Source organism: Coffea eugenioides, chromosome 11 (genome assembly GCF_003713205.1).
Source record: "Coffea eugenioides isolate CCC68of chromosome 11, Ceug_1.0, whole genome shotgun sequence".
NCBI classification, from domain to species: Eukaryota; Viridiplantae; Streptophyta; class Magnoliopsida; order Gentianales; family Rubiaceae; genus Coffea; species Coffea eugenioides.
Genome location: NC_040045.1, coordinates 45,865,342 through 45,890,072, shown reverse-complemented (window position 1 = coordinate 45,890,072; position 24,731 = coordinate 45,865,342). Strand labels below are relative to the sequence as shown.

General features: G+C 37.0%; 4 protein-coding genes across 4 annotated transcripts; 2 read left to right on the top strand and 2 right to left on the bottom strand.

Moving 5' to 3' along the window:
- Window positions 1–367: 367 nt before the first annotated feature.
- On the bottom strand, window positions 368–3,696 carry LOC113754028 (probable WRKY transcription factor 75). Its single transcript, XM_027298342.1, has 2 exons — window positions 3,264–3,696; window positions 368–663 (listed from the first exon to the last, which is right to left on the bottom strand). The coding sequence occupies exons 1-2, from the start codon at window positions 3,656–3,658 to the stop codon at window positions 483–485; spliced, it is 576 nt and encodes a 191-aa protein (XP_027154143.1). The 5' UTR covers window positions 3,659–3,696; the 3' UTR covers window positions 368–482.
- A 5,869-nt stretch (window positions 3,697–9,565) lies between these two features.
- LOC113754112 (sphingosine-1-phosphate lyase) lies at window positions 9,566–15,955 on the top strand. The gene is made up of 15 exons (XM_027298453.1): window positions 9,566–9,840; window positions 9,968–10,013; window positions 10,722–10,873; window positions 10,988–11,047; window positions 11,337–11,561; window positions 11,644–11,785; window positions 12,058–12,108; window positions 12,194–12,285; window positions 13,027–13,153; window positions 14,186–14,201; window positions 14,427–14,534; window positions 14,630–14,684; window positions 14,763–14,909; window positions 15,151–15,229; window positions 15,643–15,955. Exons 1-15 carry the CDS (start codon window positions 9,635–9,637, stop codon window positions 15,763–15,765), a joined length of 1,629 nt encoding a protein of 542 aa, XP_027154254.1. The 5' UTR covers window positions 9,566–9,634; the 3' UTR covers window positions 15,766–15,955.
- Window positions 15,956–17,859: 1,904 nt separating this feature from the next.
- On the top strand, window positions 17,860–19,212 carry LOC113752721 (beta-D-glucosyl crocetin beta-1,6-glucosyltransferase-like). Its single transcript, XM_027296797.1, has one exon. It carries the CDS (start codon window positions 17,860–17,862, stop codon window positions 19,210–19,212), a length of 1,353 nt encoding a protein of 450 aa, XP_027152598.1.
- Window positions 19,213–20,472: 1,260 nt separating this feature from the next.
- Window positions 20,473–23,316, bottom strand: LOC113752720 (protein LAZY 1). The gene is made up of 5 exons (XM_027296796.1): window positions 23,311–23,316; window positions 23,148–23,214; window positions 21,861–22,714; window positions 21,225–21,513; window positions 20,473–20,710 (listed from the first exon to the last, which is right to left on the bottom strand). The coding sequence occupies exons 1-5, from the start codon at window positions 23,314–23,316 to the stop codon at window positions 20,691–20,693; spliced, it is 1,236 nt and encodes a 411-aa protein (XP_027152597.1). The 3' UTR covers window positions 20,473–20,690.
- Window positions 23,317–24,731: the final 1,415 nt, after the last annotated feature.

The window sequence follows — 24,731 nt, the reverse complement described above, 5'->3', positions numbered from 1 at the left end:
GCCACTTTTAGAACATTGTCATTGATTTGCACCGTCCTTCATTTTATTAATTTTGTTAACAATGTTATCGATTGGACTTAAGTGGGATAAATATGAAAGATTGGGGTGTAATGCGTTCAAAATTAAAATTTAGAGTGCAAAGTAAGAATACGGTACAAACTCAACTCAAGGGGTGCAAATTGGAGTTAGACCTAAAATATGTTGTGGGTAAAATTCACGCAATAAAATATTTCAGGTAGGCATTCGGGTCCCCGTACCATTCATGCGATGGGCAGAACGTAGACATGGGTTCAAGGCGAGCTATGAGGCATATAAGGCGAGCTATGAGGCTATATATGTAGTGCTCATCAAATAATTACTACACCGATTTATTCTTTCTTTGCAACAGGATTATGGTGAAGTTCAAAGAAACATATTAATCTTGCTGCGGTTATATACTTTTTTAAAAATCTAAAATCATCATTACAACATGGCAGTACATATCAGAAAGAAGTAGTGTAAATTTGCATCTGAGTCAAGATGTGCTCGAAGTTATCTGTGGATTTCTCGATTGGATGCGAATGCATCCCCTCATAAGTTGTCACCACAACTCCTTCGTCTTTAGATAGCCTCTGCACTTGCTTCTTCACGTTGCAGCCTTGATGCGTACAGCGATAGTAGCTCCTGTACGTCGAAAATTACAACAAAAATATGCGTGAGAAACAAGAAGCAAGTTTTATCCTTGTGCACGTATATAATATGTGGGATAGAGATCTAGACAGGCTAAAATATGCACGATTAGAATAGAACAGTTTTATTCTTATGCGCATATAAATAATATGTGTCCATTTCTGATATAATCGTGCTTTGTTCTTATCCTGTTTTCGAGATCTCGCGTAAGCGAGCTGCTGTTCCACTTCCAGCCCCCAATCTTTGAACGGTAGAAACTAAAACTTTGACTGGCATTATTCAGTCTCCAGCCAGCCTTTACCGTCAAAAGGGTCCCGGTCTTTTCAAACAACACGAGGAAGAAACGTGAACCCTGGACCCGCACCTGATTCACACATGCATATATTCAATTCAATTCACATCTAAATGCATTACCAGAGTGCTTCTGCTATTAATTGTTTTGTTCAATTCTTATATCCTTCCTCAGTTTTTACAAAATGTCTCGAGTACACTGCCTTAGCTAAATCAAATAAGGCGCCGCCGACAATAATTGACAAGATCATACGCAGGTTCTCAAACGAATTATCCATTCCGCAGCCATGAACGTGCATTTCTTAGATTTCTCGCAGTCATGTTTTTCTCGATTTGTCCAGAGACAGACAGACTGATCAGCTAAAAAGGCGGGCGCCATGTGTTTTGACAATCCAGAGCTGAAGGGTTAATGTCATCAATGATATCACCGGAAATTAACTGCTTCCAAATTGTCAAGGGCACAACCTGGTTGGCTAACAAATATAGAGGGTCTCGATCACAATTACGTATTCTTTTTTTTTTCTTTTCTGACGGAGGGGTATCCCGCCATCGGGTAAACCGGACCCGACTAATCACAATTACGTATTCGGGTTGGACGATTATCAAATATACACTCGTCTGATACTCCACACTTATTAGCGCTTGAATTTTTTTCGGATTTCAACAAGTGTGTGCGTGTGTGTGTCATTTACAGCTTGATGAAGCTGGTAAGTAATTCATGACCAAGCCGGCAATAGTTGACGCTCCTTCCTCCAGACAGCACAACGTACGAATTAAGTAGTGAGTTTTGGAGGTTTATTGATCACAGTGTTATTTTTATCAGTCGTAGATGAGCTCTGACTATTAGCAGAACAAGTTCCGACCGAGAGAAACATGATGAAACTGATATTTCAGAGTGATTTGGGGTCTGGTGGTCTACTCTAATTCGGGACCTTTTAGCGCATCAAGGACATGTTTTACGTGCAAAAATCCAGCAATCAAGGTCTACGTACGCACTACAACTTTATCTCTTACTACTTGATTGGCCATTCCTTCTTTCATGGCTAGATTCTACTCATGATCAACTAGTAACACTTAACATATACAGTATTTCTAATGGTATTAATTACCACTTAAACTCTTGAACCGTCTAAACTTAGTCGCTTCAGTGCGCAACAGATTGTAGTGAGCTAGGGAGCTTAACTGCTTATATATATATATATATCACCCAGCCACTTCAGTAAATGGCTGTTCTAGTCTCCCAGCTGGGTAATAGAATTAAGAACAGACGATCTCTTAATTGGACGAGGTCAGCTTTTAAGCATGCATTTAAAGTACCGAATTCCCATTCCGATTGTTATCCATCATCCTATCTAAAGCTCTAAACGTTGTGATTAGCGAAGTGACAGTACTTTTCTCATTTTTCCCCCCCCTAACCAGTGATGACTTTGATCACCATACCGGAATCCTTCAAATGCAAAATGCAAGGGAGGATATAAACGGTGCTTTTAAGCGTTATACCATAACATTTTACTATCAGATTAGTAACCATTATAATTCCTTTTTGAGTCTAGTAAGTAGGGGAAAGCGTGAAGATGGTAAAGGTACGTGCTAGTTGAGCTGAGTAGCCTGGGTCGAAGCTAGGAGGGAGTCCTCAAGAGCTCCACCCGACGTTCTGTAACAAGGTGTGGTCCACAACCTAGGGCCTAATTTATCTCTTCTTGGTTTTTTTTGTAAGAAAAAAAGTCTTACTTTTAAGATTTATGCAGAAACAGTTAAAGAAGCCAAGGCTTTTGGCCCATTGTTTAGTGTTAATAAGGAGTTAAAAAAAAAAAAGAAATCATTAGAGTTCAAAAAAATTGGAAAGCATTAGACGTTTTTAACAGTAGAAACAATCTTTCTAAAGCTAAACTCAAATTCGAACCATCAAGCCTAGTAAAAACAAAGGATAAAATTGGAAAGAAATGGCGTTAGTTGATTAATTGTGTCATCTGGTAACTAAACGCCTAGGTGTGATCGTGTGAGAGTTTCTTCAAGATCGATCTAGTCGTTCTCAACTAAGAAACTGCATCTCCTGTTCTTTGTTGTGACTACTAATTGGAGTTGAATTATTTCTACCCAAAAAAAAAATAGAGACGTGGAACTATACTGGCTTCCTAAAGATTTTAATTAAGCATGATCAAGGCCTTCCACTAATCAATCGCTTCAACATGCAACGACTAGATCTTGATAAAAACACGGGCTGCAGCAACCTAAGACGATGCATAAAGAATCAAAACGAAAATACTACTGTTATAGTGGGGATTGGAGAGGAAACTACTAACCTTGGAAATTTGTTGTTTTTCACAGCCTTTTGTCCATATTTCCTCCATCTATAACCGTCATCAAGAATATCAACCTGGCTTCTGGTTTGGAAAGCATATCTGGGCTTCCTAATTTTCTTGTCTGCCTTTTTCTTGCCCGATTTGACCTCAGTTTCAGTGCCAACAAAGCTGCTGCTGCTCCGGGAAAGATTACTTATAACACCTGAAGTAGGAGCTTCCACGCTAGACATCAAGCCTAGTACCCCATTATTTGCTTTGTCATGACTTTGATGTTCAGTACTGCCTGTGGCATTTGAAGTCATCGGGTTCATTAATAACATAGGAGCTGCTGAAGCTGAAGCTGAAGATGTTAATGTTGAAGAAGAGTATTGGAAAATCGGTGAATAATTTTCCATGACACGAAAGAGGGGTGCGGGATGGGGTGGGTAGTTGTGGGAGAGGGGAAATGAAGAATTCCAAACAAGGAAGAATATGGTTATATATATGCCGTCTGCATAATTGATTACAAAGGTTGAGGTGCTATGACTAAGGGGGTGGACTAATGACTAATGAGAGGCGGCTGGGGTTGATGGCTAGATGAGTCCCGTCTGCTACCCCATTTTTTTTGGTATAATTTGGTGTCGTAAACGGCACGTAAGGTCAAAAAGGACTTTTAGCAGTAATGGTAGTTATTCTAGCGCAAATCCATTGTTTGGAAAGTGACTTTTTTTCCGACAAATTTTTATATTTTTTTATAAACCTATTTTTCAATCGTATCATTATAATACATTTTTCAACAGAAATTTTAACAAATAGTAATCCAAATGGGTTTTGCTTTTAACTTTCATCATCCCACAACGAATTTAAAATTAATAAAATTCACAGTAGATCATCTTTATATTCAATTGGCTAGCTCCTCCAAACTTTTATTTTTTATTTTTCTTTTTGTCTTTTGTGGTTCTTTAGAGGGCCTAAGATCCATTACAAAAGTTGCTAAAGAAGGCTTGGTAACACCAATTGTAGTATATCCTTGAGAGAATCAAGGGTCTCGTGAAATTATTTCTAAACAAATGTGTTATTGTGTACTAAAATGCGACCATGACATTTAGAGTTAATTTTACATATTATATATATATATATATATATTATTATGGTTAGATGCATAACATATATATATAATTAATCCTACCATTTATAGCTAATAAAGTTGTCATGTATTTTTTTTTCCCTCTACATGATCTTTGGCTGTTCAAAGTTGAGCAAAAAGTCTGTGAGTGAAATTGTTTCTGTCAATCATTTTCTATAAGTTCAGAAATTCTTTTTTATCCGGATTATAATTGATTCAAACGATCCATTTTACGGGCTGATAGGTTTCGTTGGCTGGCCGTGGCTTTGACCAAACCTTTTCTCCCCACGCCTCCCATCAATTCCCCACAACACGACGATCGGCAGCCACTCACAGGGAAGCAAGGCAATGTCACATGCACGGAAAAAGTCTTTTTTTTTTTTTAATTATATGTACACAGGAAGAAAAGCTCATATATGGCCCGAAAAGGAAAAACGATTGTGAGCGCACGGGCAGCGAGTAAGTTGGTTGGTAGGCTATATCACACATGGCTGCGATTTGACTCGATGGTCGGGTCAAACCACGTGTTATCAAGAGCAACTATTTCATTAATTAAAAGTTTATAATACTCTCTGTATGTATTTTTATTTTGGATAACTTTTTTATACGCTCTTTGATATATATTTTCTTTATATTAACAGGTTTATATCATATTAATTTGAAATTCAAATCATGCACTTATGATATATATCAGTATAAAAAAATTACTATATTATCAATGTATAAAAAGTTAATCATAATCTTTTTTTTTTACCAAAAACTTGCATTTCAAATTCAAGTCCATAATAGCACCAATCTAAAAACACCTTCAAAAATAATCCAAATAACTCCTAAACACAAAATATTTTGTATCTATAATAAATAAATATTAAATATCTCTCTTCTTCTTAATCCATCACCACTCCCATCTTTTGTCGTCACCCCCGTCCTTCGCTCTAGGCACCCTCTCTCTCTTTCTCTTTCGCTTCTTCTCTCTCTTCTTTCATTTGTCTCCTCTCTTCCCCCAATTTTCTAGTAAACACGATCATATCTGGTCATGGACAAACAGGGAAGGAGGTGTCGGGGAGAGAAGGGGAAGAGGAAGAGAAATGATGGGGAATAGAGAGAGTGAGGAAAGGAGAGAGACCAATGGCAATAGGGGCTAGTACTACTGGGAGAGGGCATGGTGGATAGTTGTGATAAGGTACTACTATAAAATTTAAAAAAAAATCAATAAAGTTTTAAATTTTAAAAATACTTTAAAATACATTTATAATACAAAATTTTAATATACAAATTTATAGTAAAGTTTTTCAAAAACATTCCTACAAATGCCTAATCCGTTCGAAATGGGATAATTATTATACCATATTGTTGTGCTTCATCCGGCCAAATAAGCAATTTTTTAGTTATTGAATACGTGCAATCGGATATAACTACAATAAACTGTATATCTTTCGGTCTTAGCTTATGATGGAAATTTGTGGTTTCAACAATTATATATTTGCAAAATATTGATAATGTGATTTATTGCTCAACTATAGAAAATAAAATTTGGAGATCTGAGTGTGCAATAGGCTTCTGTTTATGTTTTAATGTACCACACATTTAGACCAAACAAAATAAGAAAACGATATTGATTTTTTCAGTGTTCCAAATTCAAATCGGACCACTTTCTTCAATCAATTAAATCGGGAACTCTTAGAGTTGCCTAGTTCAAGATTGATATGAAACAAGATGGTAGAAACTCGATCAAACTTGGTTAAAGATAGAAACAAAATTGAGGGCTCTAGAGTTGTGAAATTATTTATAAACAAATGTGTTGCCCCATATAGTTTCAATCCTCAAAAAATTTTTAAAAAAACCAACCAACATTTTCCTGTCAAGGGTACGCCTTTTATTATTATTATTATGTCTTTTACCTGATGGGAGAATGGTATTTTGGATTAGGGATAATTGCATAAACATCCCCTGAGATTTCTAATAGTTGCATTCACTTCTCTTGAAATTTTAAAAATAGCACTAACTTCCTTTGAACTTAAGGTTTTGATAACAGATTCAGCCTATGTCAGAGAAAATGCCATTAAAAAAGTATTTTAAGAAATGAGATGACAATTTTTCTCCATTTGTACTATTTTTGCCTCCTATGAGGTTTTATTAGTGAAAGAATAAGAAGTATTAAAAACTGAAAATAATTAGTGAAACTCAAAAGAATATAAGTGCAGAGAAAACAAGTGCTGTACCAACAACTGGAAGAAGCAACGAACATACATTCAAAAATTTGAGATTCTAAAACATACAAAGTGTACAACCAACTCCAAAATCTCCCATTTACTAGTGTACATAGAAACTTTATGTATTAAGTTGAGATGACAAATGATTACTTACCTATAGTCATCTAATTGCCGCAAATTTTTAACAAAAAAAAAAACTTCAAAATTTGCCTTGATTTCTATTGTCTTTCTCCTTTCGTTTCATGAATGTTTAAGATGAATTGAGGTTAACTATAACCACCAAAACTTATTCCCTTATGGAGCTTTGCATGGTGGTTTTTTTCCCTTACATCTTTCTTGCTTCCACCTATCTTCTGTATAGACACGATTTGGATTGTCCTATCAAGTGTTGTCAATCACAAAAATGGCGCTATATTAGAGCATCAATTGGCACCATTTTGGAACCTGAGTTTTTTGGGAGTTTGTCTAAAACTTTACTGTAGTACACTGTATAAGTTTTTGAAAAAATTTTATAGAAGTTTTTGTAAGGTGAAAAATTTTGTAAAAGTTTTTGTAGGATGAAAAACTTTTTTTTTTCTTTCTCTTTCTTTTTCTTTTTTTTTCTTTCCTCTCTTCTTCTTTTTCCTTCCCCCTCTCCCTTCCCCGTTACCTCCGCCACCCCCAGCAGCAACTCCACCAATGCCCCATCCCGTCACCCCTCTCCTCCCTTTCCCCTTCTCCTCCCCTCTGCCCCTTCATCCCCTCCCTCACCCCTGCAAAAGCCCCCCCTCCCTCTCCCTCTGCCCGCAACCCCCTTCCCCCATCCCTGCAAAAGCTCCCCCGCCACCCTTCTACCCGCAACCCCCTCCCCCACCCTGCAAAAGCTCCCCTCCACCCCTCCCTCTCTCCCTCTCCCTCTGCCGCCACCTGAGTTTTTGTAGCAACAGAAACGATTTTTTTTTTTCTAATGTTCCATCTCCATTTCCTCTCCTTATCTTGCCGGCAGAATAAGCAGCAACAGCCGAGTGTAATAATTTTTTTTTTTTTTTTTTGCAATTTTCCTTCTCCCCAAGCTGCGGGAGGGGGAAGGTGGCGGGGAAAGGGAGAGGGAAAGAGGGGAAGGAGGAGGGAGAAAGAAAAAAAAAGAAAAAAGAGATTTTGGAAACCAACATATCGGTCAAAGGGGGAGGGGAGGGAGAGAAAAAAAAAAGAAGAAGGCCAGCAAAAGTTGGCCGGAATAGTTACCGGCGCCGGAAGCGGTGGTGGAGGTGGTGGCCGGTTGGATGGGGGAGGAAAAAGAAGAAAAGTTGAAGGGAAAGTTTTTTGTGTATTATTTTGAAGTGTGTAAGTAAAAAACTTTGATAAGTTTTTTGGGGTTCTTGTAGCAAAAGTTGTTAAAAAACTAGTAGCTAAAAAACTTGGCCAAAAACTTAACTTCCAAACAAGCCCTTAATCATACAAGAAATAACCATTAATATTGTTTAATTAGTTATCCTAAACTTGTTTATTGCCCTAAGTTTTTTGCCCAAATTTGTTTACTAACAACCTTAAACTCATAGGGTATAAAAGTAAATTTACCCTATCTTATATCAGCTATAGGCCCCAAATTCATGTTAAGAGAGATCGGTGCTTATTTTTAAAACCTCAGAGGAGATGAGTGCAAATGTTAGAAACCTCAAGGAAGGTTTCTGCAATTATCCTTTTGGATTAAGTTAGGCCGCAGAGGAATTTTGCACATTGCAGTCATGATGGGTGACTAGCTTATGGACAAGACTTGAGGTGGCGCCCATTTAGATGAAAAACTCCATTGTTCGCCTTGACCGCTTTCTTGGACTAGTTTATGGCAGTAGACACCATAATTCCATTTTGTTGGGCCACTGAAATCATTTTAGTTGAGTCGTTTTGCTCCTATTCTAAGCTTCTAACTTTTGAGGGTTATAGCAGGCCCAATGAGTAACAACTTTCCGTCGTTACGTGTTCTGAACTGCCTTCCCCGAAAGAATCACTATTTTTTTTTTTTCTTCAAAAACGATAGGAATTTCATTTAAAATATATAATATGTTCACACAATGAACAAAGGCTCGAATACATGTATACAAAAAGTGTACTGTGGCTCCTCGCCCATATCAATATGCTTTTATTAAGATTTTTCCTGGTTTGCTAAACAAAATGAGAAGTTTTGAAACAGAGAGCTTAAGCAGCAAATGTCCTCAATCTGAGTTGCTACCCTGACGTCACTGGTCCTCTTTGACTTAATCTGCTTCAAGAGTTTTTTCAGTGGGACTTCAACTATGATGTTGTTCCAATATCTTTCCCTTAGTTTGATAAGAGCAAGTTTCATTTAAAAAGAATCGCAATTTCTTTTTCCCCATTTAATCTTCTTTTTTTTTGGGCATTCGACGGACAAAATTAGTAGCACTAAATTGTTAAAGCTGTAAATGGGATATTATGGGAGTATTTGAATAGTGAATTATTTCAAATATTATTCAAAATAAATTACTGTAGCTTTTCTTTGTGACATAATATACTTGAAATTAAAAAATTGATTGAAAATATAAAAAATGACTAAAAATATATTTATGATGTAGCTAAAATCACATTTTAAAAAAAAATTTATGTATCCAAACAAAAATTTTTTTTTTCCAACGTATTGCTACTACCAAATAACTCATTTGTCTAATGCTTTAATAATCATGATTCTAATTGCTGTCAGCTGACTCCAGTTTTGTTTCTCAAAGTTACCAATATCCATTATTGAAGAAATGAAAAGCGAAAAAATTGTTGTGGGTTGGTTGGGGAGGGAATTGGTTATGCAGCACCCTCAAAGGCAAAATAAAATAAAAATGAAAACTCGACGCAACGTGACAAACCCGCCATACGACGAAGCGACAACTTGTACGTATTCCCTACGCCTTACCAAGTAAAATTATTCTCCTTATCGTCGTGTCTTTCTATTTCCTGTATATATAATACAAACTCTGTTTAGGTGTTCCCAAATAAATAATTTTAAAAAAAACCAACTGTTTTTCATACAGATTTTGGATTTCCAGAGTTCAGGCCGATCGGTGAACAAAATGGAGTCGCTGAATCAGCTGTCGTCTTCGCTGAATCGACTGAGAGCTTCGGTCAATGTTTCCTTATCCAACTACGAACCTCTCGCTTTGGTCGCCGCTCCCATTCTCACTCTGCTTCTGGCTCGACTGTTGCAATTATTTTTCGATGTTATTTCCGAGAACGGACTCAAAGCTACTATTCTAGGCTTCTTCATGAGCTGTGTCAAGTAATCTTTCAACTATTTCTTTTTCAATATTTGTTTGACTATTTTTCTTTTGTTATTCGGAGCTTGCTACATATGTAAATACCGATTTTGGTTTTTCTGTTGTAAATTTTGGTTATATTTGATACAGGTTAGTGCCTGGAGTAAAACGATACATCGATGCCGAAAAGCAAAAGGTGGTGTATATTGTATAATTCTTTATCCGTTATGATTTCATAATATATGCTTATTGACCTTTTTATATTATGTTTAACGGTTTTTGGAAATAAGTAAAGAATTTGAGCTTTAATTGGACAATGAAAAAGTAGCCAAAGAGAGAATAATCAATCAAAAAAGGAACAGAACTAAAAGTAGCACCGGATGATGTTCTTTTATTATCAAATTTTCTGGTATAATAGTGCAAGTCTAACTGAATCTGCCGCCACTGTAATCGATTGAAAAATGACATGACTGTGTGCAAAATTGAATGAGTAGATAATGCCTTTCAGCAGTGGATTAGTAGTTCCCTGGTTGATGTCAATTACATAGAACGTTTGCTCTGGACAGAAACTTGTTGATTGTGTTGGACTCTTTTGGTACTTGTTTCTTATTTTTCTATTTTCCTCATCATGACAACCTTTTCAAAATGCGTGATCCATTCCAAATTGTTCGAATATTTGCCTTCATCATTTTTCGTTCAAAAATTGTTTTACTATTCCAAATCTTTTTTTAAGCAAATTTGAATTCCAGCTACAAATATGAATTTTATTAGTTACCAAAAGCTTCTTGTCTAGTGCTTTTCATGGTCCACTGTATTATGTTTCTTTTTTCATATTAGTTGTAACTTGTAACTAAAAATCTTACTCGGCTTACTGAGCTGCAGTTTTTGTTCATTTACTTTGCAGGTTGTGGATAAAATGCAAACTTCTGGTAAATCCAAAAGAGATGATTGGATAAGTGAGTTGCCACGGACACGACTGGGAGCTGGAGTTATTGAGAAAATGAAAGATGAGAAGCAAAAAGATGTGGTCTGGCAGGGCAGATGCTCTGGTACAGTGTATGTTCTTAGTTAATCATTGGCTAGGCATACTTTCAGGCACCTTTGAGACAGTGATTTTATTACTAGTAGCATGTTCTTGCAAGTAAAGGCTAACTTGATATGTTTGTGCAGCTATATTGGAGGAACTGAGCAGGAAGGACATTTTCCTTTGATAAATGAGGCATGTTCAATGTTAGTATGATAATGCAGTTGTTCATATTAAAAAGCCCATTCTATTAACTAGACAATAGGATAGTTTTGATCTGTAGTTAATGTATACAATGAACAAGCAATTCTAATTTCTGGTAAAACTTCCGGAATTATAGTGAAGGACCTTCTAGGGAAAGGTCACAGATTTGGCTTTGGATGTTTCATTGTCAGTTTTAGATGCTTTTCCATTCTCATTTATCAACCTTCAGCCTATTAAAATGGTGTCACTAATTTTTGTCTTTTGGCCTCTTGCTCTCGAGGTTCCTTTCAGGTTTGCACATACTAATCCACTGCATCTCGATGTATTCCCAAGTGTTGTAAGATTTGAAGCAGAGGTTGTTGCTATGACAGCTGCACTACTTGGAAGTAAGGAAAAGGCTTCTGGAGGGCAAATCTGTGGGAACATGACATCAGGTGGGACAGAAAGCATATTATTAGCGGTGAAATCATCTCGTGACTACATGAGAGCTAAGAAGGGAATCACTAAACCTGAAATGTATGTAGCTATACATAAGCTTTTCTTGCTTAATTTTCATGAGCAAATTAATCACATCATGCATTTTACTTTGCGAACATAGGATAATACCAGTATCTGCCCACTCTGCGTATGAGAAGGCTGCTCAATATTTCAAAATCAAGTTGTGGCGAGTCCCAGTTAACAAACAATTTCAAGCAGATGCCAGGGCTATAAGAAGACATATCAACAAAAACACTATAATGGTATTATTCTTAAGTAGGTCTGGTATGCCGTGCATTTAGCAATATTGGAGCAGAGTTTGTTTCTTTTCTCCCTAAAGCAATGTTATTTTACTATAGATCATGTCAGGTTTTGATGGTTTTGTGTAACTGTTGGCGATCAGATTTCATTTCACATTTTGCTGTCATCATTTAGAAGCGATAATTGCTAGTTTATCTTCATGTTATCTTTTGTCTGGTTTCCTAACTTTGTTACTTTTCAAGCGAACCTGAACTTGAAACTCATGAATTCACAGATTGTTGGATCAGCACCTGGCTTCCCTCATGGAATTATTGACCCAATTGAGGCATGTGATTCAGAGTACTCATTCTCCAATTCCTGAGAAATGGTTTTTGCTTCTCAGAATTCACCTTTTATAATCTCTCTCGCAGGAGCTTGGTGATTTAGCTTCTAGTTTTGGAATTTGTTTACATGTAGACCTCTGTCTGGGTGGCTTTGTACTACCTTTTGCTCGTAAACTTGGGTAAATATTCTGGACATTATCTGGCTCATTTTCTGCTATCTTTTGCTAATTATTAAATCATTCAAGTTACTTTGAAGTCTCGTGTTCTCCCTTCTTATCCTTAGGCTTCAAGCTGTTATGTAGATCACCATTTCTCATATTCTCTTATATCTTATCCTTACTTAGTTAGTTCTTCTTTTACTGAATATTTGTTCTCACAGGCTACAAAAATGAAATTGCATGACAATAGCATTTTGAGGAGAAGGATCCTTCCTATTCTTGAAATTGTTTTGATGGCATCATGCTGTTTTTATGTCAATTAATGAAAAAGGAAGGAAAACAATACCAGCTTATACTGTTAAAACTGTTCTGTAATTTTTATTTATCACTGCTTTCATGGGCTCTCTAATATGTTGGTGAGAATAGGAATTGATCCAAAGCTACAATGAAAAGTATATGATAGCACTTGAAGTGGATGCTGCTAAAATATACTCTTAAACAACTGCATCCAAAATGTATTCAAGGAGTATTCATTACAAGATGCCTATGGTGTGGGTTTTAAACATTTTCATTAGATGCTGCAGTTGTTGTGTCATATGTGCCATTTATTTGGACAAATTACCAAGAGAAGAAGCTTATAATTGATAGTGGCTTTTATTTATTTATTTATTTTCATTTATTGATCTTTCTGCTTCATTTGTTCTTGGGGTTACGAAAATTATTTGTTTAATCCACTAAACTAACTATCATGTTAATTTCTAGGTACCCTGTACCACCTTGTGATTTTTCTGTTCAAGGAGTGACCTCAATCTCAGTAGATGTACACAAATATGGTTTGGCTCCGAAAGGAACTAGTATAGTTCTGTACAAAAATCATGACATCAGAAAGGTAAGCAATTATTTGTCATCTCTCTACTTATACGCTATTCTCAAGAAGCATTTAAAATCGTTTGGAGTTTTCTTATGGTAGATTGAAAACCTATCAGAGATGAATGCAAGCTCCTTTTTTCTTTGGAAGGTGTTTCTGCATGATTTTTCCCGTTCTTTTTAGGGGGTTTGGTGTTAAGAGTGTAGGGAGAGATATGGTCTTCCTCATCTGCTGGTTGATTCCTTTGTTATTGATTAGTCTCTTGCTACTGTAGTTATCACTGTCCAAAATGTCATAGTATCTCCATATTTTGGTGACAAGTATGGTAGAGATATAACGTTTGGAATTCAACCTCCCCCCTTACACGCTTTAATAAGGTCATAAAACTACCTGTTTTCAGGTTCCCCTGTCTACATTCATCTATTCATTCGGCCTGTTGTGGAACCATTTTCAGCTGATCAGTTCAGTTTTGCTTTACTCATAAGTTGGAGTTCCTATGCTGGTCGTGCCAACAAACACGTCTTGGGCAGGATTGACTAACCTAATCTGTATTTTTTGCATAGACTGGTGCTCTGCTTTAGACTGGAGTGATGCCTTCAATTTTCTTGAAATGCTATAGTTCCAAGCTGATAATTAGAGAAGAAAGCAAAACTTTCATCTTAGTGAAACCTATTCTTCGCTTTTTTGAATTAAAGCTTTACCCAATTGAAAAATTAGAAGAAAGTAGTTGCAATATTTAGAATCTTAGACATGATTAATAAGGATAAATGCACTTATAAATTGCAATCCACAATTCATTCATCAAATTGCATTAGTCATTCTGCATACTAATGTTGATCTACAAGCTGATCATTATGGCTTAACATGTCTAAATGACATATTCCACACATAGCTCAAGTTGCTGAACACATATCATCTTTTTTTTTTTTTTTTTTTTTGCTTTTTTTTCCCCTTCTAATTTCGATGGCTGCCTATTCTACTTTGCATGTTTGCTAATGGGCCTGAATGTTGGGATGCTGAATCACGTGGCTTCTTGTATCTCTGATATAACAGCATCAATTTGTTGCTGGTGAGTTATAATTTCACAATGATCTATTTCTAATTTTTGAGCGGTCAAGCTAGGTGCATGCCATAACAAAACTTTTGTAATTTGATTTAGTAAATGTTGAGCAGTCTCTGTGAGACTACATTTCTAGAAAACAAGTCATTATTGGCAGTGAAATATGTTATCTGTATTTTAACTTATGCCTAAACTCATGTCTGATGCTTCTGTATAAATTACTTTGACTGTCAGTTACTGAATGGTCTGGTGGGCTTTATGTCTCTCCAACGATTGCTGGGAGCAGGCCCGGAGGCTTGATTGCTGGAGCTTGGGCAGCAATGATGTCACTAGGAGTGGAAGGTACATCATAATTAATTACAATTTGCACTTGGTTGTCCAAATTTCTGTTTTGAACTTGTGGATTCTGAGCTCACAAGTTTCTTCCTCTCTTACAGGATACTTGGAAAACACAAGGGCTATAATGGAAGCTTCAAAGAGAATACAGAAGGGGTAGATACATGTTTCACTGGATAGTTTTTGAGTATTTCAAATTAAGGACCGTCACATACCAATGTTTTATCAATGCAGAGTGCAGGAAATTCCCGAACTATTCATCATTGGAAGGCCTGATATGACCATTGTGGCCTTTGGATCTGATGTTGTGGACATCTTTGAAGTCAACGATATTATGTCATCAAAAGGTTGGCATCTAAATGCGCTGCAAAGACCTAATAGGTAAAGCATCTTTTACTGATCATGGATACATCATGATATTGGATTTTAGTCATCACATTTACCAATGGCAAGATAGTCACTCAACATGGCATCTTTATCATAATACGACATTTAATTACATGTAATAGTGCTTCTTACCATTTTGAGTACTCTACCCAGTTGCTCTGAAGAATTGTGCTTATTCATTTAGTGCTCTCTCAAATTCTTCTCCTGAGGTATTAACATTATGCTTCTTTGACAGCATTCATATATGTGTGACACTTCAGCATGTATGTGTTGTTGAGGACTTCTTGAAGGATCTCAGAGAATCTGTTCAAACTGTAAGTTCTTGATTAGTCGAGAACACTAATTACCATATTTCTAATCAGACCATCGCAGTTGCATATCAGGATTGATTAACGTAATAGACATGCATAATTCATGATGGCGGCTCACAATTCATGTAACTTTTGCTGGTAAAAATGTAAACCTGGTCATGTCATGTCCTGTGCCATTCGGTGGAGGAATAATAACATGCTGAGGTTGAAAACAAAAGCTTTTGCAGTCAAAGTTAGGGAACTTCTAAGAAGTGCAGAGGGCGCTGAAGGTTGAGGCTCTTAAGTCTCATTTTCTGAACCTTCATTTTGCGAGGCCTCAATCTGTTTTGGCCCTTAACTTTGGAGTTGTATTTTTGCCAACGCCATGAATTTTGAAGAAACACTAACAGTCATTCATGGAGTTTTTCCCATTTCAGGTAAAAGAAAATCCAGGTCCTATTAGTGGAGGGCTTGCTCCAATATATGGTGCGGCGGGAAAGATGCCAGATAGAGTAATGGTTAAGGATTTGTTGGTGGATTTCATGGATAGTTCATGCTAGTGGCATTCTTATCTTCCCGGTGGCGAAGCTTTCTCGTCTTATAATATTTCATAATTCTTTTGTAAAGGTTCGATGGAAGAAATAACCGGAATTGATTAGCAATACATGACGTGACGTATTTCAGCTAGTTTTGGTGTTGTCTGGAAATCTTGTATGCTTGCAAAATCGCATTATCAATTTTCTTCTTTTATTTTCGTGCATCAGACAATGGCAGTGCTTTTTCTGCGTTTTTATGATTTTGGGACGGACTTGCGCAGGAACTGCATGCCTCCAAGTAGAGGTATCCTTCACTACTTACCTTTTCTTGGGTGCTAAAGGAGGAGGGGGGGCCATAGAAATTCCTCATATTTAAGTCTTAAGCAGAGCATCTCGCATGCTACAATCTTCTCCGAGAGACAGCACCGTTCACAAAGAAAGAGATTTTACCACCAGTAAAAAGTTTATGCACCGAAGACTCAGAAGATGTGCCCATTCTCAATTGACCAACATTGTGGACGGTAGTCATTTAGCTCATCTCGGGAAATCAAACCAACAGTTGTATTTGATTTGCAAAACCACAAACAATAATATATTATTGCACAAGACAAGTTAATCCTTAAACAAGTATTATTGAAGATGGAAATCAGGATCGAGATAACTCAGATTTTTGTTAAAGTGTCTCTCAGCTGAGCATTTACTTTGCATAGAATTTGAGAGTCGAAATCTTTACGACTGCAAGAACCTGGAATCCTGTATGCTTCCATTCCGAAATTCGTTAGACTTGTCAGATCACGGTTTGCAGCTCCAGTCATAAATACTTTGTGTTATCATTTTTAGCGTGGCATGGACGTTATATAAAAAGCTAAATCAAAGGGGCTATAATATATATGTTTCTTCCAAAAAATCTACCAAGGATAGATTATGATCACATAATCACTTTCAATAACCTATACCAATTATTTCTTTTAATTAGCACATACGGCTATGCTTTTCCCACTAGGTCATAATATTATTCGATTCCGTATTAATAATCAAACATAGCTCTATCTATATTATTCTACTAATGGTTTATGAAAGCAAAGAGAATTCTCCCTGTTCATATCTTGCAAGAGATTTCAAAATCTTCCAAACTAATAACAATATCAGTATCGACATGATCCAAAGACGTTTTTCAGAAAAAAGGAATTTTCAATCATTTTATCCAAAATCCTCCCAACTAACTTAACTAATTAATGACTTTAATAATCATCTATCAATAACATTACTCAACAGTAGTGCCAAAAAAAATGCAAATGCAATCGTACTTCACTTTTTTTTAGAGTAATCTTATAGTCTTATAGTATACACTAACAGTGTATACATTATCATGGTTGAATGTACGATACATATGCAAAATTTGGGTTTCAAATTCAAATTCCGATTATGTGTCATATATTCAATGGTGCAAGTGGATACACTGTCAGTATATAGAAAATTAATTCTTTTTTTTATAATAGCATTTTCACAATTTTTTATTATACAATTTAATAAATGAAAAATACATGATAAAAATGATAGTAGGAGTGTCATTATAAAATAGGTTGAGTGTGATTACACATATATGTGTGTGGGTGCACGCATGCATGCATGTATAGTTAAGTATAACTCACTTTGTACATTTTTCCAACTTTCACCGACCAAGTGGAGATTACCTAGAGAAATAAAAAAGTCGCCAGTCGAGAATTGAATTGAATTTCTCCGGCGAAGTTGTTAAATCTTCTATAGAAAGAATGACAAGGAGAAAAACTCTGCTATCTAGTCATGGCCGTAATAACGTCAACTTTTTCCATGCCTTCACGCAATCCACGAGTTATGTTAAGTTGCCATGCAATGGCATTGATCATCTCCAATACTATTGCATGGCAACTTAACATATTTAGCAATTCTGTGAAGATTCTGATTCTCAAAAATTCACCAAATATTTTCATTCCTTCTAAGTGCACCAATAATATGGAAGTTTTCTATGCTTATTACCCCAAAAAACTTTTCCCCTCCCCATATCTCCTGCACAGAAAGAAACTTTTCGATCTTCTCCTTCCCCATAGCAGAAAATTCTTGCGAGAGAGCTTTTGAGCAATGGAAGAAAACCAAACAATTTCCAGCATTCTTATGCTCCCATGGCTTGCTCATGGGCATGTCTCCCCTTACTTAGAACTTGCCAGGAAACTGACCGCCAGAAACTTCAACATCTATTTGTGCTCTACCCCCATTAACCTCAGTTCAATCAGGTCAAAAATAAGCCCAAAGTTTGGTAAATCAATCCAACTCATTGAACTCAATCTCCCCACATTGCCTAACCTTCCCCCTCAGTACCACACCACTAATGGTCTCCCTCCACATCTCATGGTCACTCTCAAGGAGGCTTTTGAGATGGCTAGTCCTAACTTCTGCAAGATCCTGAGGACTCTAATGCCCGACTTGCTCATATATGATCTTCTTCAGCCGTGGGCTCCAGAGGCTGCATCATATTATAATATCCCTGCCGTTGAGTTTATTACTTGTAGCGCGACCATGACTTCGTGCATGCTGCATTTCTTCCGGACTCCAGGTATCCAATTCCCTTATTCTTCCACGATTTTTTTTCGCGATTATGAGTCTGCTATAGCTAACAAGTTGCTTGAGCGCGATGAAGATGCAAATAGAGTGGCTCAATGCATCGAACGATCTTCTAAAATCCTTCTAATCAAGAGTTTTAAGGAGATTGAAGGTAAATATAACGATTACGTTTCTTGCTTATCTGGCAAGAAAGTAGTTCCTGTTGGCCCTCTTGTTCAAGACCCCGTACATGACAATGAAGATTTGACAATTATGGAATGGCTGAACACAAAAGGAAAGTATTCAACAGTTTTTGTTTCTTTTGGCAGCGAATATTTTCTGTCCAAGGGAGATTTGGAAGGCGTTGCCCATGGTTTAGAGCTTAGCAGTGTTAACTTTGTATGGGTTGTTAGGTTTCCAAAGGGAGAGAATATTATAGTCGAAGAAGCCTTGCCAAAAGGCTTTCTCAAGAGGGTTGGGGAGAGGGGAAAAATTGTGAATGGCTGGGCACCCCAAGCAAAAATATTGAACCATTCTAGCATTGGAGGTTTTGTGAGTCATTGTGGTTGGAATTCAGTTTTGGAGGGCATGAGATTTGGGGTTCCAATCATAGCCGTGCCTATGCACCTTGACCAACCGGTTAATGCTCGGTTACTTCAAGAGGTTGGAGCAGGTATGGAGGTTGTCCGAGGATCAACTGGGAAGATTCATGGGGAAAACATGGCTGAAATAATCAACCAGGTGGTGAAGGGGCCAAGAGGAGAACCCGTGAGGAAGAAGGCAAGAGATTTGCGAGAGAAACTTGAATTAAAAGGAGATGAAGAGATTGATGAGGTGGTGAAGGAGTTGGTCCAACTCTGTTTGACGGAGGACAAGAACAACGGTCTGCACTAGCCAATACAGTAGTACTTTATAGTTTTGGCTTAAATTTTGCATTCTGTCAGTGTTTTGATATGATGGTAATTAAGTTACTACGACTCGTTACCATCAAGTTTGTTACTTTTACAGTTTATTTTTCCCTCTCATTAACCAGTTGTTTGGCTTGTTTGTTGGACTTTTGCCATTTGTTTTGTAGGAGATGGTTGGATGGATCATGATCCATAGCCAAACACATTTGCAACTTCAACGGGAAACCACGCTTTTTTTTTTTTTTTTTTATGTATTAGTGCTTTGGATATAAGTAATTTGTATTAAATCTTGGAAAAAACTTATGTTTACTTAGATGAATTTATATGTATTAAAATTGAAGTACGAATGACAAGTTTTCTAATGAGATCGGTAGTAGATGGATCCGAACTGAACTCTAGGGCCGATTTTTTTTTTTATTTTTTTATTTTAATGTGAAAGGGAGTTCTGTTAAGAAGGATAATAATGAGGAAAAGTTTTGTTATTGTAAAAAACGAAGCGCCTATTTCATATATCATCACTTGTTTAATTGGACCGGTGTTTGGATAGTGAAATTATTCCAAATAATATTTCGCTTGCATCATAAACACATTTTCCAATTCACCTTTTTATATTTCCAATCAACTTTTTATCTCACATACATCACATCACAAAAAGTGCTACAGTAATTATTCCAAATAATATTTCAAATAATACTCTATCCATTCGTAATTTCAATCTGTTCTCTCTCTACTTTCTCCAAAGAAAGCATGGAAGCAAAGTCCTCCACCGGAATATACCCTTTTTAGATAAACATGTTTTGGTTTTAGGCTGGAAAATTAGGAGTAAGGTACCACTGATACTGCTAGCACCAAAAAAATATAAATGAACAAATAAAAAATGTTAGTAGTGCTGCAATCGTTGCTCTATTTTCTTCACTCTCTCTCTCTGTTTTTTTTTTTTCAGGGACAAAAAAAAAAATCAAAGAAAATAAAAGATGTACATAAAGTTTATTCCTGTAAAGCTTATGTTTGACTGTTTGGTCAACTGGGATTCATTCATATTTATTCATTGTCTACACCATTAATCATTAAATTAATTTGAACAGTGTTCACGAGCATGATTCCAGGCAGAAAACGTTGTTCGTTGGCTAAGAGTAATCCATTCAAATAATTCAGACAATATATTCGTGGCAACATATATATATATATATATATATATATATATACGCATGAGATGGGGTTTGCTCATTTTATTTTAACCATTATCTCAAACTTATCAGGCAAAATAACCCACTCTACAGGTATGGGTAATTACAAAGCCAAGGTCACAATCGCGGATCAAGAAAAATAACAATCAAAGTACTTGCTACTTAGTTGAGAGAGTGCTTTTAAACACACACACACACACACACACACACAACCATTTTGGCATCCTGTAGGTTTAATGCGAGCCACCACACTTTGAAATTGCTGCCTGCTTCTGTTTCAGAGCTCCAGCACCAGGTCTACAAAGGTAACAAAAACAAAACCTTCGCGTATGAGACATTAGATTCATTATAATCATATCACGTTCTTGCCATCTTACGTGTGTATATGACAAAAAATAGGCATAAATTAAAAGTCTTTGTTATTTTGTGCATAACTCATAAGTTTAGTGTTTATCTTAACCAGAAATTTTAAGAGTTTTGTCACAAATCGAAGTGCTTATTAGTCAAATATATAACCGGAAAAGTCAATTTAGTGTGTGAAAAAAAGTATAGTTTTTTTTTTCCAGAGTATTCTTTAAGGGTATTATATGGAGAATGTATACTACATAAGTAAAACACGGATATAATACTGAGTTTTTTTTCTCTAGGGGCTCCTAGTACAGTTATACTATTTCTCTGCTAATGGTAACTCAATTCTTGGAAAGCAACTAATTAAACAAGAATAGTTTTTTCCAAAAAAAATAATTTGTGCATCCAAGGAGATCTGGCTAAGCCCATCAGGATTTGTATGAATATCCTACGTACTACTTACAGTCTGAATCTGTTTTAATCCAGTGTTCGCCAGTGCCAAGAGGATTGCCACCATTGAGTGAGAGTTGGGGTGGGTTTGATTGGCTCTTGAAGCGTCTTAGGCGTTCCTTTGAGAGGGGCTGGTATGGGGTTATTATGATGTCTTCATCCGTATCCTCTGGGCCTCCAATGATATATGGCCTCTTGTAGCTCCCGCCACTTCTTTCCCCAACCTGGCTTGGCGGCTTCTTAGACTTCTTGGCAGCTGCTGAGCTTTCAGGGTGGACTTTCCTGTGGAAAAGATGGAGGATCTGCACATATTTCAGCATTAGGATGCTACATTTTGTTAGAATTTATGGAAATAAACATTTGCAAACAAAAGTTCACTCTTATATTGGTTCAGCCTTTCTTTCTTAAGGCTTAACTTAGATGTACAATACACCATTTTAACTAGCAATCTACTCCTTTCCTGTTCCGACACAAATCGAAGTCTGACATGTCAGTTTGAACTTGAGCGATTCAGAAATCATGTGAAAGGCTCAATTCTTTTGGTTTTGCTCCACTTTATGGTAAGGATTTAATTTGATTAAGAGCCAAGAGATGAAAGTGCAGGATGATCAGGGCTCTATGATTTATTTTCGTGAGACAAAAGACCCACCTTGTGCAGTTTGGTTTCAGCTGAAGCAGAATCAGTTGTTCCTCCAGAAGCCGCAATGCAGTTCCGATTAGGATGGAGTATTTTTCTTTTTAGCATCTTCTTGACAAGAAGAACTGCAAACTTATCGGATTCCTTGTCCGGTTTCTTTTCAGCTGCCCTTTCAGGTTTTGCTCCAGAGATATCCTCTGCTTGTTTTGTTTTCAGGAAGAGCTCTCCAAGCGACACCCTACTTTCTTTCTTTGCAGTAGTAGTACTTGTTGTTGTTGTTGTTGTTGTTGTCGTTGTTTCTGGGAATCCAATTGCTGATCCAAGAAGATAGCTTTGCAGTGGACAGACAATTGTCCCATTCCCATTGGCATCTGTGCTTTCCGTAGGCTTGCCCCCAAGTGTAATTGCGCTACAATGACTGCTCCTTCCTGCACTGACATGACTGTTCCTTCCAGTGCTCACGTGGCTGTTCCTCCCGGTGCTAACATGGCTGTTTCTTCCTGATGAGAGATTACAAATTTCATCGGCTCCCAGCACCTTCTCCAATTCATCATTGATCAGCTTCAACTCATTTTCGGTCACTTCAGTTTCTTTCTCCATTATGTTCTCCACAGAGATGGAAAATGTTGGTGTTGAAGGGTCAGCAGTGACTGGGTCTGTCCCCAGGGTACCAATTGCAAGGAAGCCATGGAAGAACTCAGAAAGTGCAGCCGATGTCTCTTCTCCAATATCATCACCATCAGTCCTAGCAGCATCAGTACTGGCAGATGATTTTCGAAGTTGGTTGTCCCTTTGTCCTCTGATTAATGGTTTAGTGCAATAGTTTGGCTTTGAAGGGTATTGTACGTCATCCAGTGACGGCTGCCCTGTAAGACAAGCACAAGAATTCCCTGACAGGAGAAATATGTAGAGTAACTAGGACGCTAGCAGGCTAATCAGGTGCAATACGTTGCTTGATTTACCAGGAATTGCACAATTGTGATTGTCTTGTTAGCCATCATCATTCATTTCGTGCACTCATTAACAGTTCAAGCTCGACAATGTTTGAGTTATTCAAGATCTTTGTTAATTGAGGATCACCAATCAAATCACCTGCTGGTTTGTTCTTTGCTAATTGCCATTATAAATTAAGTAACTTAACAAAAACTGAAGAAGTTATATATGTTTCAACAAAACGAAGTTCCTGATTCACAAATGAGTATATAGATTCAAGATTACGTGTTGTTCCATAAATTTGAGACTCCGACTCACCAATCAAGCAGAACTAAACCATAGACTTTGAAATTCATGATCACTTACCGATGGAAAAATCTTTGAAGGGCTCATTGCTATTCTGCCGGAACTTACGATGCATCCAACCTAGTAACTGCCATGAAAATACCGCAGATAACAGGCAAGTTTCAGATGAATTAGGTAACTGTGGCTATTTAAGTTCAACGCAACAAAATTAAGTGGAACTGACCTTCATCTTGTGGTGTCCCTCAGAGCTAAATGTATGGTAAAATAGAAGTGTGTGGTTAGTTTGCCGTTATATATAGAGACTACAAAATTGTCAAACCGGTTTCTGAAGCCTAAATCGATGCAAGAAATTGGCGGGTTCAGAAAAACAGGAAGAAAAAAACAAAGCTTGGGCTGACTTTTAGTGTTGTTAATTTACTTCATTCTCGGGCACGGTAAGTTCATATTAGCGTTTATCTCCCACTCATGTGCGTAGATTTGCTGGTTTATGATTACTGATTTGCCATACTATTCAGCATTACTTGGTGTTTATCTTGAAGTCGGTGAAATTATCTCCATAATCTGTGAATGATGGGTGGTTCTGGCGCATGCACGTTTCGTTGCAACACTTGATCATGCTCTTCATTTGCATGAAACAAGTGATTTAATTTTTGGTTTCACCCACTTCTTAGGTTCAATTAAGACCATAAACAGCCAGAAATCAAAAGTATGAATGGAATTTTAGCCGACGCTAATGGGTCAAACACTATCTGTTAAATTGTATCTTCTTCATCTCTTCATGAGGAATAAGAAGCCAGGCTGACGTGTGCTTACAATGTTTTGTCTTATGAACAAAGCATAGAGTTGTTCTACATAACCCATGCTTTATCAATCGTTCATCATGAATGTAGATCGAATAACAAATCAATCGATCACGCCAAAAGAAAAATGTTGGATCATTGATCAATAGAGGCGATGAAAGCGATCCAAGTCTGATGGTATCATATGCCAAACGTAAAAATGGAGCTTGATCTATTTGATCTTGTATACTCAAAAATCACATACATTATCAAATTACCTTTTTGTTGGAAAAGAAAACTCCAGCCACTACTAAGCTAATCAAGAAGCAGCAGCTGAACTAACTCAAGTCCTTGTTTACAACTCTGATACGGATTGCTCTTTTTTTCCCTTGCTAGATTAAACTTTCCCTGGAACTTTAAACTACAGGCCATGAGCTGATGGGATCTGTGCGAGGTGAACGACAGTAGAAGCTGGCCTTTTGTGTCTGTTCTATTGCTAATGAAAGGTAAAATAGAGGTATCCGTGTGAAATATATGCATATAGCTGGAGTGGAGCCAGTTTCAAATCAGATTGTGATTGACGACATAATCCTCCAGTTCTTTTTACATAAATATCGGGCAATTAAGGATGTCCATCTGCGTTTCCTTCTATCAATTCAGTAGTTAAGTCTTGATCGAAATCAAAATGATTTAACTGGTGACAACAAATTTGATCAATCCACAGGGGATATGGTTGGCTAGCATCAAGCCGTCAACTTCTTCAACGTGCCCCGCAGATAAAGAGTGCAACACCGATTAATGGGAGTGCCACCAGATAAACAAGGAGAAAACGGTGTTAGCTTAGAGACAACTTTGATGAGAACAA

Bases quoted from the DNA above. Each gene is read 5' to 3' on its own strand.
- LOC113754028 (XM_027298342.1), bottom strand. From the start codon at position 3,658: ATGGAAAATTATTCACCGATTTTCCAATACTCTTCTTCAACATTAACA. The intron at 664-3,263 runs GTTAGTAGTTTC...TTCGACGTACAG, and splicing joins AAAAACAACAAATTTCCAAG to GAGCTACTATCGCTGTACGC.
- LOC113752720 (XM_027296796.1), bottom strand. The intron at 21,514-21,860 runs GTGGGTCTTTTG...AAATATGTGCAG, and splicing joins CTGAAACCAAACTGCACAAG to ATCCTCCATCTTTTCCACAG. The intron at 20,711-21,224 runs GTAAGTAGTACG...TTACCTTTGTAG, and splicing joins GATTAAAACAGATTCAGACT to ACCTGGTGCTGGAGCTCTGA.
- LOC113752721 (XM_027296797.1), top strand. From the start codon at position 17,860: ATGGAAGAAAACCAAACAATTTCCAGCATTCTTATGCTCCCATGGCTT.
- LOC113754112 (XM_027298453.1), top strand. From the start codon at position 9,635: ATGGAGTCGCTGAATCAGCTGTCGTCTTCGCTGAATCGACTGAGAGCT. The intron at 9,841-9,967 runs GTAATCTTTCAA...TATTTGATACAG, and splicing joins TTCTTCATGAGCTGTGTCAA to GTTAGTGCCTGGAGTAAAAC. The intron at 14,910-15,150 runs GTAAAGCATCTT...CTTCTTTGACAG, and splicing joins GCGCTGCAAAGACCTAATAG to CATTCATATATGTGTGACAC.